The following is a 15,703-nucleotide window of genomic DNA, read 5'->3' as shown; positions in this document are numbered from 1 at the left end:
TGGCTACATTTTCACTTTTAGGGGTAGCTTTCCTTTTTTTTCCCCCCCCCCTTCCCTCCTGATCTGTTCCCAAGCGCGGTATCAGTTGTTATATGTATTAGTTATCTTACAGAAGGGGCGCCATTTCTGTGGATACCAGCAGCTGGGAGTTTTCTTGGTCCATTTCGATTTGTTCGGCGGACATAAGTGGTGAGCGCCAGTGATATTTGTTTATTTACTGTTGTTTTTGCTTCCATAGTAAGGAACATGTCCAGGAACATGAATGCATGTTCAGAAATACACATTTTACTCTGTTCTGTGCTAGACAAGTTAAAGAGCCATCTCATGCTCGCCAGCACTTCCCTGATCAATCGGGGCACAGTACAATTTGTGTCCTGCAGGGCAGCCCACTATGCACATGATTTCATATTTTACAGCCCCACCATATTCCCTGATTGTAGTGCCTGCACAGAAGCTTGATGGGGACTATGCCTGCAATAGCACAATAGTTCACTTTTTGGGGGCAATATTTGCTGTTTCAGTTTTGTGCTCACCTTTACTTCCCTGATCATATGGGGCACATTATAACTTGTGTCCTGCAGGGCAACCCAATACGCACACCATCTGTACAGCCTCACCACATTTTCCACTATAGTGTCCATCTAGGGGCCCGATGGGGATTGTGCCTGCACTAGCACAATAGTCCATTTCTCATCTTTCCTTAATTTGCATCCCTCTAGCGCAGAATCAGTTATATCTACATTTATTGGCTTTTATTTTGACAGTGGGGGCACCTACCTGTCCTGTTTCCTGCTGCTTAGGGAGCTTTTTTGTCGTCTGTGAGGTAGCGCGGGTGTTTCACTATACTTCGACTTTTGCTTCCAGTTTTTTCCAATGATTACTGTTGTTTTTGCTTCCATAGTAAGGAGCATGTCCAGGAACATGAATGCATGTTCAGAAATACACATTTTACTCTGTTCTGTGCTAGATAAGTTAAAGAGCCATCCAATCAATTTTTTTATTTTCTTAATATATTGCAATCATCATATAATATAGTACTGTGTACTTACAATTGCTCATTTTACCCCTCTACCCAGCTAAAGAGGTTGCCACTACTACACATTCGCATCCTATTGATTTGATTAGGAGGTGGATGTGTAGTAGTACCCTGCAGCGGCCACTATCAGAAGAAAAAGCTGCTCCACAATCAAGAAGTTCTAGCTGGTGGCCGCCGCTGACAATGAGCACTGCTGATCGGTGGGTTGCAGGGTATCAGGCCCTGACTGCGCAACCACTGATGACTTATCCTAAAGAAAATGGGCAGACCATGACCCCTGGATGTTCGGGTCCAGCAGGTTCTACCGAACAGTTAAAAAAGTTTTGGCTTAGGTACCAGAACAGTACCCAGACCCAGCCTGGTATGACAGCGCAGCAAACACTGCCTCTCATCGGTGGAAAAATCATTACCGCCAGTCAGACATACGCAATTTCCATGTTGTCTAATGACAGCTTAAGCCCGCCGCTGTTATCAGAGGTGAAAGTTTACCCCGGTCACTGGCGTCGGCTGATATTAGCTGTCGCTAGTAACAGCGAGAGTAGGCAGCAGCTGATGGGAGTATTCATCAGCCAAAGCCTGCACTCTAAATAAATAATTTAAAAAAGAAACTATGTGGGTTCACTGTATTTTTGATAACCAGCCAGGCAAATCTGACAGCTGTGGACTGCAACCCTCAGCTGTCAGCTTTAGCAACATTGATTATCAAGAATCAAGTGGTATTTTTTAATTATTTTAATAAATAATTTAAAAAAAATGACTTGGTGCCCCCCCATTTTTGACAACCATCCAAGCTAAGGGAGACAGCTAGGGGCTGGTATTTTCAGTCTGGTAAGGGGCCATGGATATTGACCCCTACCCCACCTAAAAATAGCAGCCCGCAGCTGCCCAGAAAAGGCGCATCTATTAAATGCGGAAATTCTGGCGCTTTGCCCAGCTCTTTCCAATTTCCCTGTGGCGGTGGCAAGTGGGTTCATATTTGTGGGGTTGAGGTCACCTTTGTATTATCTGGTGACATCAAGCCCAGGGCGTCGTAATGTAGAAGCCTCTATAAGATGCCTATCCATTACCAATCCTATAGTTATATTGTAAATAAACACAGCCAGAATAACATCCTTTATTTGAAATAAAAAAAACACACCTTTACTTTTTTATTTAAAAATAGCAAACAGAGTTATCCTCACCTAATGCCCATAACACTGAAGCCCTTGTCTCTTGTAAAAACATAAAATAATAAAAAACAAAAATACTCACCTGTCCATCGTTCTGTCCCATGCCCTAATCCATGTCTGAGGATGAACAGTTTTCAATCTGGACAGTGCCAAGATGCGACTGTCCAGGCTGAGAGCCACTGATGAATGAGCTGCTGCGAGTTTAGCCTCAGTGACTAGCGGTGATGTAATCAAAGTTACCACCAGTCACTGAGGCTGCGTTCCCAGCCATGCCCCCGAACTATGGTTACTTTGGTGAGATTACTGCTATCACAGTGAGAAAAAGTCCCACGGTGCAGTGCTGAGCTCAGAGAGTTCACCTACATTGTGAGACTTTTTTTCATGGTGCAGTTCTGATCTCCCCAAGCTTACCACAGTTCAGGGGCCCGGAAATGCAGAACCAGTAACCTGTGGTAACCTTGACGATGTCACTGCCGGTCACTGATTCTGTGTTTCCAGAACTAAGAAAAAGTCTCACAGTGCAGTGCTGAGCTCAGAGAGTTCACCAGGAAAAATTAAAAATATCTCCCAATGAACTGCGATGAACTGACCGCGGCACCGTGGGACTTTTTCTTATGTTGCAGCGCTGATCTCACCGAGCTTACCGCAGTTCAAGGGGCCCAGAAACGTAACCTCAGTGACTCACGGTACCTTCAATGATGTCACTGAGGCTGAGCTTGCAGAAGCTCATTCCTCAGTGATTCTCAGCCTGGACGGTCGACTCTTGACACCGTCCAGGTTGAAAACTGTTTATCCCCAGATAATGATTACTGCTTGGGGAAAAATAATGGACAGGTGAGGGATATGGTTGTTTTTTATTTTATCTTTTTTTTACAGGACATCATGGCTTCAGTGGAATGGGTGTTCAGTGAGTACAACTGTGTTTGTTATTTTTAAATAAAAAAGTAATAGTCTGTTTTTTTTATTTCAAATAAAGGACTTTATTCTGGCTGTGTGTATATTTACTATGTAACTGTAGGATTAGTAATCGATAGGCGACTTATAGATGCTTCAGACAATACAAAGGTGACCTCAACCCCACAAATATAAACCCCACTTACTGCCACCACAGGGCTAATGGAAGAGCCTGCAATATCCATGGCCTCTTACTAGCCTGAGAAAACCAGACCCCAGCGTCTGCTTTAGGTTGGCTGATTGTCAAAAATGGGTAGTAGTCCCATCACCCGACACCAGTGATCGGAGATAAACTTTGTACCTCTGATCACAGCTGTGGGCTCATGCTGTCTGACCAGCGGTAATGATTTTACCGCCGATCAGAGGCAGTGTTAGCTGCGCTGTCATGCACAAGAAACAACCAGTGTTTGGGGTACTGAACTCGAACAGTAACCAGGTGAAGTAAGTGTTCGGTACAGACCCCAAACTTTATGGTTCAGGTTCGCCCATCTATAGTCAGCAATGAAAAGGTAGTGGACAACCTATTTAATTCTTCTCTATTCCATTAGATCTGTGACATAATATGACAAAAAATAGACTAGCTGAATCCTTCTAAACTCTATGTAGAAATAGGAAGAGGGGCTTCAACTCTTGACCCAGCTGCTCTGCTCCTCCTTCTTGCCAGGGACTTTTGCAGTGACTCACGACTTATACAGGGAAAATAGACCTCCTCTTTCTACAGAGAGATTAGAAATATTCAGTTAGTGTGTTTTTAATCACTTGATGTCACAAACCTAATGGGAAAGAGAGGAATTAGCTGAGTAGAAAGGAAAAATGAGCAATTGTAAGTACACAATGCTATATAATATGATGACTGCAATATATTAAGAATATAAAAACTTTGTATATTTTATATACAGTTCTACTGTATGACAAGTGTGAGGTTTAACAGGTATGCAAATGTTTTTTTTCCATAAAAGAATGTAAATATAGCAGACAAAAATTCTAAAGGTATCCCTAGATTTCAGTGGACGAACAGTAACTATAGCAACCAGAATTAAAACATTGCATATCTTCATCTAATTAAAAAAACAGATATAAGTTTTATAACAAAGTGAATTCATTTTCTATTTCATTACTGCCAAATTCAATTATAAGAATGCTGAAAACCCTTCGTTAAAGCACTTTCTTAGATGTGTTCCAATGCATATTCATTTATAAAATGGCCAGTAAATAATATTACTTCCCCATGATGTTCCAAAATCTTCATCTTCTATATAGAAGTGATCATTTATAAAGGGCGCTTTTTCAGGTGGCTGATTAGTTACACAGATTTTATCAACTGAAAAATCATTTCTATACATGTGAATAGGGATTGCAAAGATTTTGCTATTCCATCTGAGACCAGCATAATGGAAGGACAAATATCCTATTTTCAGTGATGTATCACTTATTAGGCTGCTTGCTGTCATTTTGATAAAATCAGTTTTATCTGCAGCAGATCTAACAGTTCTCTATTGCTGAGCTCTGAGTAATCCCGCCCACACCACTGATTGGCCACTTTCTGTGTACACTGTGCAGAGACAGAAAGCTGCCAATCAGTGGTGAGGGCAGGATTATACAGAGCTCATGAATATGGAGTACTATATGGCAGAAAGTTTACTAATCGGCTTGTGATAATCTCTTTCTGATAAAACTTATTTTATCAAAACTACAATAAGCAGCCTACATTGGAATCAGGATCTCTGTCTCTATATTATGCTGCTATCAGATTAGGTGTCAAAAACCTATAATAATAATAATCTTTATTTTTATATAGCGCTGACATATTCCTCAGCGCTTTACAGTTTTGCACACATTATCATCGCTGTCCCCAATGGGGCTCACAATCTAAATTCCCTATCAGTATGTCTTTGGAATGTGGGAGGAAACCCACGCAAACACTGGGAGAACATACAATTTCCTTGTAGATGTTGTCGTTGGTGGTGTTTGAACCCAGGACCCCAGCGCTGCAAGGCTGCACTGCTAACCACTGAGCCACCGTGCTGTCTAGTGACATATTCCTTTTAAACCACTTTCAGATATATTGAAAAGTTAAAGAAATGTCTTCAGCAAATCATTCACATGTGACTTTACCTTGTGGAGTGTTAACACATACATAATCTCGTTGAACATTTATACTGTACAGGCTAAAGGTAAATGTGTACTATACATACCCAAAAATACACTTCTTTTCACCAAAAATATAGGCTTTCCTCTTGTAAATGACTTCTTTCTAAACCTCTTTCTGTATTTATTACAAATTCATACAAAAATAAAATCATAATCTTTATTCTTGGCCAAATCAGCTGTACTTTGTAACAATATATGGTGATGGTTAAATAACTGTATATATCACACTGTGCTTGGGTAGTAGGGAAAAGAATACTGCAACTCTTATATCTGTTATGTTAATAAGAGTATACACTGTATATAATAATCATGTTTTCAATGCTTACTATGTAGTGGTCTATGTATACTAGTGATGAAATGGAAAGTCACAAACCCTGTATAGGTAATAAAATAATATTCAATTAATTTAAAAAAATAAAATAAATAAAAAATTAAACATTTTGAAGTTAATGTCAGTTGGCACTAATGCACAGTCATGCATGCCCCCAATGAGAGCATAGTATTTCCTTTTGAGCACTGATTGTATACAAAAAGGTTCAAAAAAATACAAATTGAAGTTAAGCAAAATCTTTTGACACGGCTTCCACAAAATTTGGAGCAGACATTAAAATTCCAATAGTACAAATGATGGTAAAGATAGAAAAAGCCATAAGACACAACCGGTCTACGACAGATGCAACAAACTTCCACTCATTACATATAGATTCATCTTCATCTTGGTCTCTGAATCGATTAGCAATATATCGCAGCTCTTCCAAAATCTTGCTTAAGTCATGTTCCCCTTCTGTGTGGCGTGGGTGATGGAGCAGATTATCATCATGTGTTGGGGAACATGCCATTCTTCCACATATTACTCCAGAATCAGTTGTAGGAGTACAATGGATGCCTTCTAAACCACGAAAGCCAATATAGAGCATGTTCCCATTACTTGACTGCTGACCACTTACAGTATTAACTTCCACACTTCCCATGCTGCAACGCCGTTGCTTATTATTATGCTGGCAAACAGGTCTGACCTTATCTTCCCCAGGTCGCTTCATTCTGAGGAACCATGCACACCAATTTAATAAAATGATTCTTGTCTGAGAAACAGAAACAAAACAATATAAAAGGTCAGTCATTTTATTGTAACATGTTAAAAATTACTTCAGGTCTCATAACCTGGAACCGCTATAGTGTTACAAGAGATTTATGTTAGATCACTAAACAACAGTGTTGAAATACAACTCTATCCATGCAATTGGATGACAGCAAGAATTGATTACATTTTAAAATTTGAAGAACAACATGATAAATAACCTTATGTTTACACCTTTAAAAGACTGACCAGCTAAGGAAGATGTTTCTGAAAACAGCCTTGAATGACATAAGTTTAAGAAATAAGCCGTTCTTATCGATTCCCCATTCCTGTTTTGATGTTCCCGATCCAGAACTAGTCTTTGTACTTTCTGCTCCAGCTGCAATACCATCCTGACTCTGTGGTTGGTGTACCTGATCACTGGCTGTATCTGTATTAACTCGCTAAGGCATGTTTCACACATCAGTGGCTCCGGTACGTGTGGTGACAGTTTTCTCACGTACCGGAGACACTGACTCACGTAGACACATTAAAATCAATGTGTCTCTGCACATGTCAGCGTGTTTTCACGGACCGTGTGTCCGTTTGAAAAACACGGAGACATGTCGGTGTTTGTGGGAGTGCACGGATCACACGGACCCATTAAAGTCAATGGGTCCTTGTAAACACGTACCGCACACGGATGCTGTCCGTGTGCCGTCTGTGTGCCATGCAAGAGACAGCGCTACAGTATGGTGCTGAAGCCGCCATTCATTTCTTCTCCCCAGCAGCGTTTGCTGGAGAGAAAGAATGAAAAATCAATGTTTTTTTTAATTATTTTTGTGTTTAAAATAAAGATTCTTGTCACCTGCCGTCTCCCACCTCCTGTGCGCCCGCCCGCTGGAAATAAAATACTCACCCAGGTCCCTCGATGCTTCCTCTCAGCATCGCAGCTTGTCCTGTATGAGCGGTCACGTGGTGCCACTCATTACAGTGAATATGCGGCTCCACCTCCCATAGGGGTGGAGCCGCATATTCATCACTGTAATGAGCGGCACCACGTGACCGCTCATACAGGACAAGCTGCGACGCTGAGAGGAAGCATTGAGGGAGCTGGGTGAGTATTTTATTTCCAGCGGGCGGGCGCACAGGAGGTGGGAGGCGGCAGGTGCCAAGGATCTTTATTTTAACCACAAAAAAAAAACAATGATTTTTCATTCCTTCTCTCCAGGGAACACTGCTGGGAAGAAGGAATGAATTCCGGCTTCTGCACCCAAAGCAGGGGACAGCGCTTACTGTAGCGCTGTCTCCTGCACGGTCCGCGTGGTACTCAGTCGGCACACAGGCGGCACACGGCGGCCACACGGTTGCCACACTGATGTGCCACGTGAGCACATGGACACACGGACACGGATAACTCCAGTACCGATTTTCCCGGTACCGGAATTATCTGGACATGTGAGACTGGCCTAAGTAGCAGCAGAAGTCATATATCCATAGCTGGAATGACTGCAGAGACAACAGTCAGACCAAGGCAAGGAAATACATTAATTGGTAAAGTTAGTATAACTCTTATTGAAAACTTGACAATATTGTACCTTCAAAATCCAATGTTATTTTTTAGGAGAAGATCCTATGTCTTGAAAAAACAAAACAATTTTCTAAAGTAAAGGTTGAACCTTCATAATTAGTTTTCTTGTCTAGGTGGGCATGAAGAAAACCTTTCGCCAGTTTGAATATGTTGGAATGGCCACTTGAGATAAACGGATTGCTTCATGCAATCCTAGTCCACAATTCAGGTCAGTGTTCTCTGGCTGTGGACAGGAGCTGCACAAATCTCCTTATTTTCTGAGTCCCCGTCTGGTATGATGTCATCGGTACGGAGTGCACACCACAGAACATCTGGCCAGCCCAGCTAATGATAAGCCAAGCATGGGAGCCTAAAGGGTAAAAACATTTGCACTGTTCCTATTGTGTGATAGACTGTGCAGGGACAGCAGACCGGTGAGAATTCAAATAAACTTGACTGTGTCACTTGGAAAATATTCCAACTAACATGGACCTAATTCCTTAGAGTATGCAATCATTCATAACATAAGGAACAAACTGATATTCCGGCGCTGAAAAAGATAAAACATTGGGCCTAGATTAGCTTCCCAAACCAGCAGGGTAAGCAAGAAAAGCCAACACTACATGGCAGATGATCCCTAGTCTCTAAAAGTTGAATTAATTACACCAAGATCTGGCCTCAGCATCAGATCCTAGCCCTTCCAAGACACACCAACAGCAACCAGAATCCAAAATTAGTATTTTCCTATCTACCTCTCTCTTGGGATCAGCTCCTTGATTTGACAGAGGTGCTCACGGCCAGCCACCATAAACATTAGTTATGGTACATTTAATTCAAAGTGTAAAGGATGGTCAATGAAGTCCTTATTCTGCAGCATTATGTATCAGGAACTCCTGTGCAGAGTAAAATGATGGCACTGATACCCCACCACGTTATGCTAATGGAGAGTCTGATTGCGTTGTGGCCCATGAAGACAGACTAGGTGTGACACACTCATAGAAAAAACTTGGCACTCAAAGAGAAATGTGGCAAAACAAAAGTTCCATTTATTATGCATCCAGTGTTAATTTTTTTTTTATGTTTTCGGTCCACATCCGGACCTTCATCAGAACTGATGTGGCAAAGCAGGTAGTAGGATACTATGTCTCGCTATGAATCTCATGTCCTTTACTTTGAATCCAGGGAGCACATTGGATCCATAATAAATTGATCTTTTGTTTTGCCACATTTCTCTTTGAGTGCCAAGTTTTTCTATGATTGATACTATGGGCTGGATACCCTACTTGAGCACCACCAACCATTGACAGTGCCGTGTCTTTTTCTCTAGGTGTAACACACTGTTACACTGTCCACGGCAGGAGACTACTGACCTGTATCATGGACCATGGTTGCATAAAGTGATCCATTCATCTCTACAGGCCACATGGAGGAATAGTGGCTGAAGACTTGAACAACATGTAGCTTTTATTTTTTCATTTCTCATCTTCCATTGCCAAGATTTTAGCTTTTAAAGTTTAGATAATTTATGATATGATTATTAGCTGAATTCCACTCTTGCAGCAGCTAAATATAAGCAATATATCAGGCAAAACAAAGCCTCATTGTACATAGCTAAGTGACTGCTGATGAGTACTGCACTTAATTTTCTACTCACTGGAAAAAGGTGATAAACAGCAGGTTTCAGCATTGGTGCAACTAGGCAAAGTATGAGGTTGCTGTGCTTAACCCCATGCAATGCTTAATTATGACCACTGCAACAGTGGATTTCAGCTGTCCAGTGGGGTTAGCAGGTGTGTGAGACCTCCACTGATTTCATACTGATGATGACCTATCCCTGAGATAGGACTTCAATTACTAACCCCTAAGCAAGCAAGCTAGAGAATAAACTTACTATTGAGTAACTGAGACTGTAGACACATTTTTAAGGCTACGTTCACATTTGCGTTGTGCGCCGCAGCGTCGGCGCCGCAGCGCACAACGCAAACAAAAACGCGGCAAAACGCACGCTAAAACGCTGCGTTTTGCGCCGCATGCGTCGTTTTTGCCCGCAAGTTGGACGCAAAAAAAATGCAACTTGAAGCGTTTCTTGCGTCCAACGCTTGCGGCCATGCGGCGCAAAACGCAGCACAACGCATGTCCATGCGCCCCCATGTTAAGTATAGGGGCGCATGACGCATGCGGCGCCGCTGCGGCGCCCGACGCTGCGGCGCTGACCGCAAATGTGAACGTAGCCTAACAAAGTCATGGACTGCAGTCAGAAATCTTCATCCATAACCACATTACTCATACCATTGCTAAGATAGAACATCTTATTATTCAGCTCTCACATTTCTTTATTTCTTAACTCACAGGCTAAGATGCTTCTTGCAGAAAATATTAACATTTTAGCAAAGGCAAAGCATGAAAATATGTGCAGCTTTCAATACACAAACTGGAATTCGGCATGTGGAAAAAGTAGTAGACAACAACTGCATGCTTTGCCGCTGCCTGGGATGGATCAATGGTAGAGGTTGGTAAGTGAAACTCCTAATATTTGAGGTGATGTATATAATTTTATGCAATATTGACAGTTCCAGTTGTATGATGTTTTAATTTTTAACTATAGCCATCCAAATAATTTTTCATTTTTTAACCTTTATTTTATTCAATAACTTAGAATGTTGATTTCATGGAAGCAATATAAATGAGGACATCACTGTACCACGTAGTTCAGACATCAAGCATAATCATCACTTTGATGCCTTGATAGCACACAGAACTGGATATTTTAGCCTACCTGTTCATGATTGTTATTCGTCCTTTAAATTATTTACATTCTGCTGATGCACAAAGACTTTTAATTTAACTGTATAGTCGAATTTTGCGCATAAAGAATTGTTAACTGGTTAATGTTACACTGGTAAGATAGTATACAGTGATTGCTGTCTGCAGTGTGCATCCAAAGTTACATTAGGGAGGATTTCCCAATGGAAATATCAGCATCCATCATCTATAGGCTATTATGCATTCCTTGACCTTGTTCTAAAAAGCTTCTGCCATATATGATGGCAGATACCATATAGCATCAACCTCTACCACAAGCTCCCATGCTTCCAAAAAATTATAGAAACTTGATTCCAGCTCGCCCAATTGCTCTATGCTCATCCACCTGGGGCTCAGACACAGGCCTCGCTCTGGCCTCACATCAAGGAAAATAGGAAAAATTGGAGTCCGGTTCAACAGGACTGGATTTTCCTTTTCTTTTTCTTTTTCAAAAGTAATTATAGTGCATACAAAAGAAAAATGTACATGGTCAACATGACCCAGTCGACGCATCTCGACTGCACTGGGCAGTCTTACTCATGACTACCTAGTGCAGTCGAAACTCGTCGACTGGGTCATGTTGACATGTACATTTTTCTTTTGTACGCACTATAATTTCTTTTGAAAAATAATTTTTTTTCTATTTTCCTTCCAAAAAATGCATCTTCTTACTAGATGCCTTTGTATGTAATCATGCAGTCTGCAATTCATACCAATGTTTTAAAGGTAACCCCAGGTACGAGAAGACAAAATGAAGACTAATTCATCTATTGCAGATTGCACATCAGTATTTAGACTTACATTTTTCTGGTTTGTGTTAGGAATACAATTAGAAAATTCAAGCCAGTGGTGAATCCGACGGATGATACCGACATGATGGATACTATACAGGAAATGCCAGACAAACCTTCTAAAACTACCAAGGAGCCTCCTAATGAGCGATCCAACACATATATGAAACAAGGACATAATCAGTCTCCAGTATTGTGCTCCATTAAAAGCAGAAAACCGCTTTACAATTACAAGGGCTACTCAGACAATAATTTTAAAAAGTACAGATGTTCCATCAAAATAATAATCTGAATGCTCTGTTACAGCCATATGCAAAAGCATTTGTCAATTATAGATGTGTGAATAATAGCACTTCCGTCTCACTGAATAGAATCTGATTGTTAAACATAGTGACACATTGGAAAAAGGGAGCAATGTTCTTCTTACAGAACAGCCATAATTTAGAACCTGCAGTAGCTTTTCAGTACAAATTGCTCTTTTCAGTTTGGTCCCAGTTAAAGTTTTGTGTCTATACCAGGATAATGCTTTTGCATCATTTTAAAAGCCGATGCACAAATATACTTGAGATTTTTAGAGTATATTTGAAACTTTATAGTTCCTTCAAAGTAAAGTTAAAGCTTGACTAAAGGGTCACAGAATGATCACACTGTGTTTAGTTCATAGAAAATATACTACAGACACACGAACAAGTAATGGAAGATGGGTCCATGAGGACTGGGCTCCAGCGCCAATTGAAAATGTTAAAACATAACTTTTACTGTGCAAATAAAAACATTTTGAGAAAATGAAAAAAATTAAAAAAGATTAAGAATTCATAAGCTTACGTGTTTCTGGATATCAAACCTTATTCACAGCTATGATTAAGGATTGGTAGAGTGACTAAGGATACACATCAAAACGCTAGGTCCATCAGGTCTCTGGTTTTGCTGTTCCTTTTGTCTCCACTATTTAGTGTTTTAACGTTTATGAAATAAAAGTGAAGTTTTATATATACTCACCTGATTGTTGCTGAAGGACATTTTCCTTTCAAGAATTCATTAAGAGGTGCAAGCCATTTAATGATTTTGGTGCATGTTATCTGTGGCATGCACCTCTGTATGTCTTGCTAAAAATGTTACCACAATACAAGACTGGAGGCCTTAAGGTACCTTCACACTAAATGATATCGCTAGCGATCCGTGACGTTGCAGCGTCCTGGATAGCGATATCATTTATTTTGACACGCAGCAGCGATCAGGATCCTGCTGTGATATCGCTGGTCATTGAACAAAGTTCAGAACTTTATTTGGTCGTCCGATCGCCGTGTATCGTCGTGTTTGACACCAAAAGCAATGATACCAGCGATGTTTTACACTGGTAACCAGGGTAAACATCGGGTTACTAAGCGCAGGGCCGCGCTTAGTAACCCGATGTTTACCCTGGTTACCAGCGTAAAATGTAAAAAAAACAAACACTACATACTCACCTTCGCGTCCCCCGGCGTCCGCTTCCCACACTGACTGAGCGCCGTAAAGTGAAAGTGAAAGTACAGCACAGCGGTGACGTCACCGCTCTGCTGTTAGGGCCGGCGCTCAGTCAGTGCAGGAAGCGGACGCCGGGGGACGCGAATGTAAGTATGTACTGTTTGTTTTTTTTACATTTTACGCTGGTAACCAGGGTAAACATCGGGTTACTAAGCGCGGCCCTGCGCTTAGTAACCCGATGTTTACCCTGGTTACCCAGGGACCTCGGCATCATTGGTCGCTGGAGAGCGGTCTGTGTGACAGCTCTCCAGCGATCAAACAGCGACGCTGCAGCGATCGGCATCATTGTCGCTATCGCTGCAGCGTCGCTTAATGTGAAGGTACCTTTAGAATTGGGACCTTAGAGTTAAAAGGTACTTTTTTATTGATGACCTAACCTTAAGAGAGAGCTTGCAGTATCATTCTCAGTAACACTGCAATGTACAGAGTTGTGGCACTTAGGGAGTGAATTCATTCATTCAGGTTATAGGTCAGTGGGTTGTTTGGTTGATCAGATCTCCAGTGATCTGATATAGATGACCTCTTCTAAGGATAGGTCATTGGGTTAAAGAAATGTACACCTGATAAGTGAATATCCAACTTATAAATCAAAATAACCAGACCTAACTTAGTCAAAAGCCATAGATTGAGCAGAAGAGTGGCCTTGCATGAGTGTGACTTTCTCTATATAAATTTATGGGTGCATTAGAAACATCTGAAGTTGATTATTTCAATGTTTATGGTGGAAAAACTCATTTCACTGCTCTGTTTTCAAGGTTTCCTGAAAAGCAATATCTCATAATATTTCACTTTGGTTTAAGAGAAAACCTTTATGGATGTGAAAAGATTTTCAACTTGCTATGTAACACAGTGATAAATTTCATCAGAATAATGGAGCTTCTGAAGTAATAATGGCAATTTGACTAATTTCATAAAATGTCACCTACTACTCAGTTTACAGACCCATAAATAGCAAATAATAGTATTTCAATACCTTCCTTTACCTTCAAATACAAAAGGTCACATAAGTAAAGATATTACAAGCATGAACTATGAAGTACACCGAGGTTTGGAACATACCTCTATTATTTTTCATTTGGACTCTCAATTTTTCTGTCTTTGGGAAACTCCCCAATATCAATCATCACTTCTAATTACGGTAGTTAATAAAAAATAAAGAGTGTTTCCGTAGTTCTATTTTGCTACTTAGGATTTATTGTGCAACCAAAAAGACCAAAGAGTAATAGTCATGCTGTGACAGTGATTAGAATAATCCAAATTATAAGATTAAATTCCTTGTTTTAACATTAAAATTATAATTGATCATTCTATTAATCAAAGTGACAGCAATTCACAATAAAATGGCAGTGGGTTGCTTTAATTTGAGAATCTATTGTTTCAATCAATTTGATGAACAGTTTCAAATATTTAATTACAATAAATAAACTGCGTTTGGACGTCACGCAATTTGATGTCTGTTGCTAAGACAAACAATATAGCAAAAAAATTACTAAGGGCTTTAAATGCTAATGATAACCTAGTATATCACTTGGGGCTCATCAAGACATCAGTTTTTCTCTTATGGATTCTATGTGGGTTTTGCACTCGTACCTATTACAATCTATAGGGTAACTTATATGTTCAATTTTTTCCTCAGACTGAGTGGTCCCCTCTCTCATTGGTGCGATTGACAATTACATTGATCGCATCAATCAAAGGGCACAGCCACTGTGTAATCATGCTGTGACCTGGCTGTGTTCTGGCTGTGACCTGCCTAAGATCCTAGCATCACCAGGGCCAGCTTCAATTGGTGTGATCGATGTCATCGTTGATCGCACCAATCGCAGGGCACAGAAGCAGTGTCCCCGCTCTGCACGTCCTCACAGTAGCTGAGGATTTGTACAGGGCGGTCACACTATAGAATCTGTGTTGTGCTGGGCTTTGTGGTGCCACAGAAGCTTGTGACACCACAATTGCTCACAGCTACTAAGAAGAAAGAGCAGAGAACAAAGAAGAGAGAAGACAAGACATCTGTAAGAACATCCCTGACTAATCCCCCTTCCTCAACTCACCTCCCAGAAGAAGAATGAGAGAAGGAAGAAGAGATACTACAACTGTAAGTTGTTTGATCCCTGATCCCTCTCCTCTCCTCATTCATCCCAATCCTCATCTACCCCTTCCTCCCTCTTTTTAAGACCCTCCATACCCCTTCACACCACCTCCGTGACCACAATCTGCAGCTGCCAAGCGTTGATTGGTGACACAGTTCAACGATCAGCACTCATGCTCGTTGTTTTTCCACTTTTATTTTTCACCCCCCTTTGCACCATCTCAGGGTGCATATCCAGCAGCCACCAAACTTTGATTAATGACGCAGTTCACTCATCAGCACTTTTGCCCTCTGTTTTCCACTTTTCTTTTTCACACCCTTTTGCGCAACCTCCGTTCGCACATCCAGCAGCTGCTGAGCATTTATTAAGGACATAGTTCACTCATCAGCACTCGTGTCCACTCTTTTCCACTTTTCTTTTTCACCCCCATTTGCGCCACCTCAGTGAGCACATCCAGAAGCCACCGAGCGTTGATTAGTGACACAGATTACAAAAAACCCTCCCTATAGACCATAAAATATAACCTTTATTTTGCTAGATTAAGAAATAATCGTTTAAA

The 15,703-nt window shown here is 40.9% G+C and overlaps 1 protein-coding gene across 1 annotated transcript in view; it reads right to left on the bottom strand.

The window, feature by feature from the left end:
* Nucleotides 1-220: 220 nt before the first annotated feature.
* The window catches only part of CHRNA7 (cholinergic receptor nicotinic alpha 7 subunit), a 510,896-nt gene continuing 495,413 nt past the window's right edge, over nucleotides 221-15,703 (bottom strand). The window contains exon 10 of the mRNA XM_077263866.1: nucleotides 221-6,392. Within this exon, the coding sequence (XP_077119981.1) occupies nucleotides 5,868-6,392 (525 nt within the window). The 3' untranslated portion in view covers nucleotides 221-5,867. The remainder of the gene's footprint in view (nucleotides 6,393-15,703) is intronic.

The sequence above is a fragment of the Ranitomeya variabilis genome, chromosome 5 (assembly GCF_051348905.1).
Source record: "Ranitomeya variabilis isolate aRanVar5 chromosome 5, aRanVar5.hap1, whole genome shotgun sequence".
Lineage (NCBI taxonomy): Eukaryota > Metazoa > Chordata > Amphibia > Anura > Dendrobatidae > Ranitomeya > Ranitomeya variabilis.
Note: the sequence above shows the minus strand (reverse complement) of the source record. Positions and strands in the feature narration are given on the sequence as shown.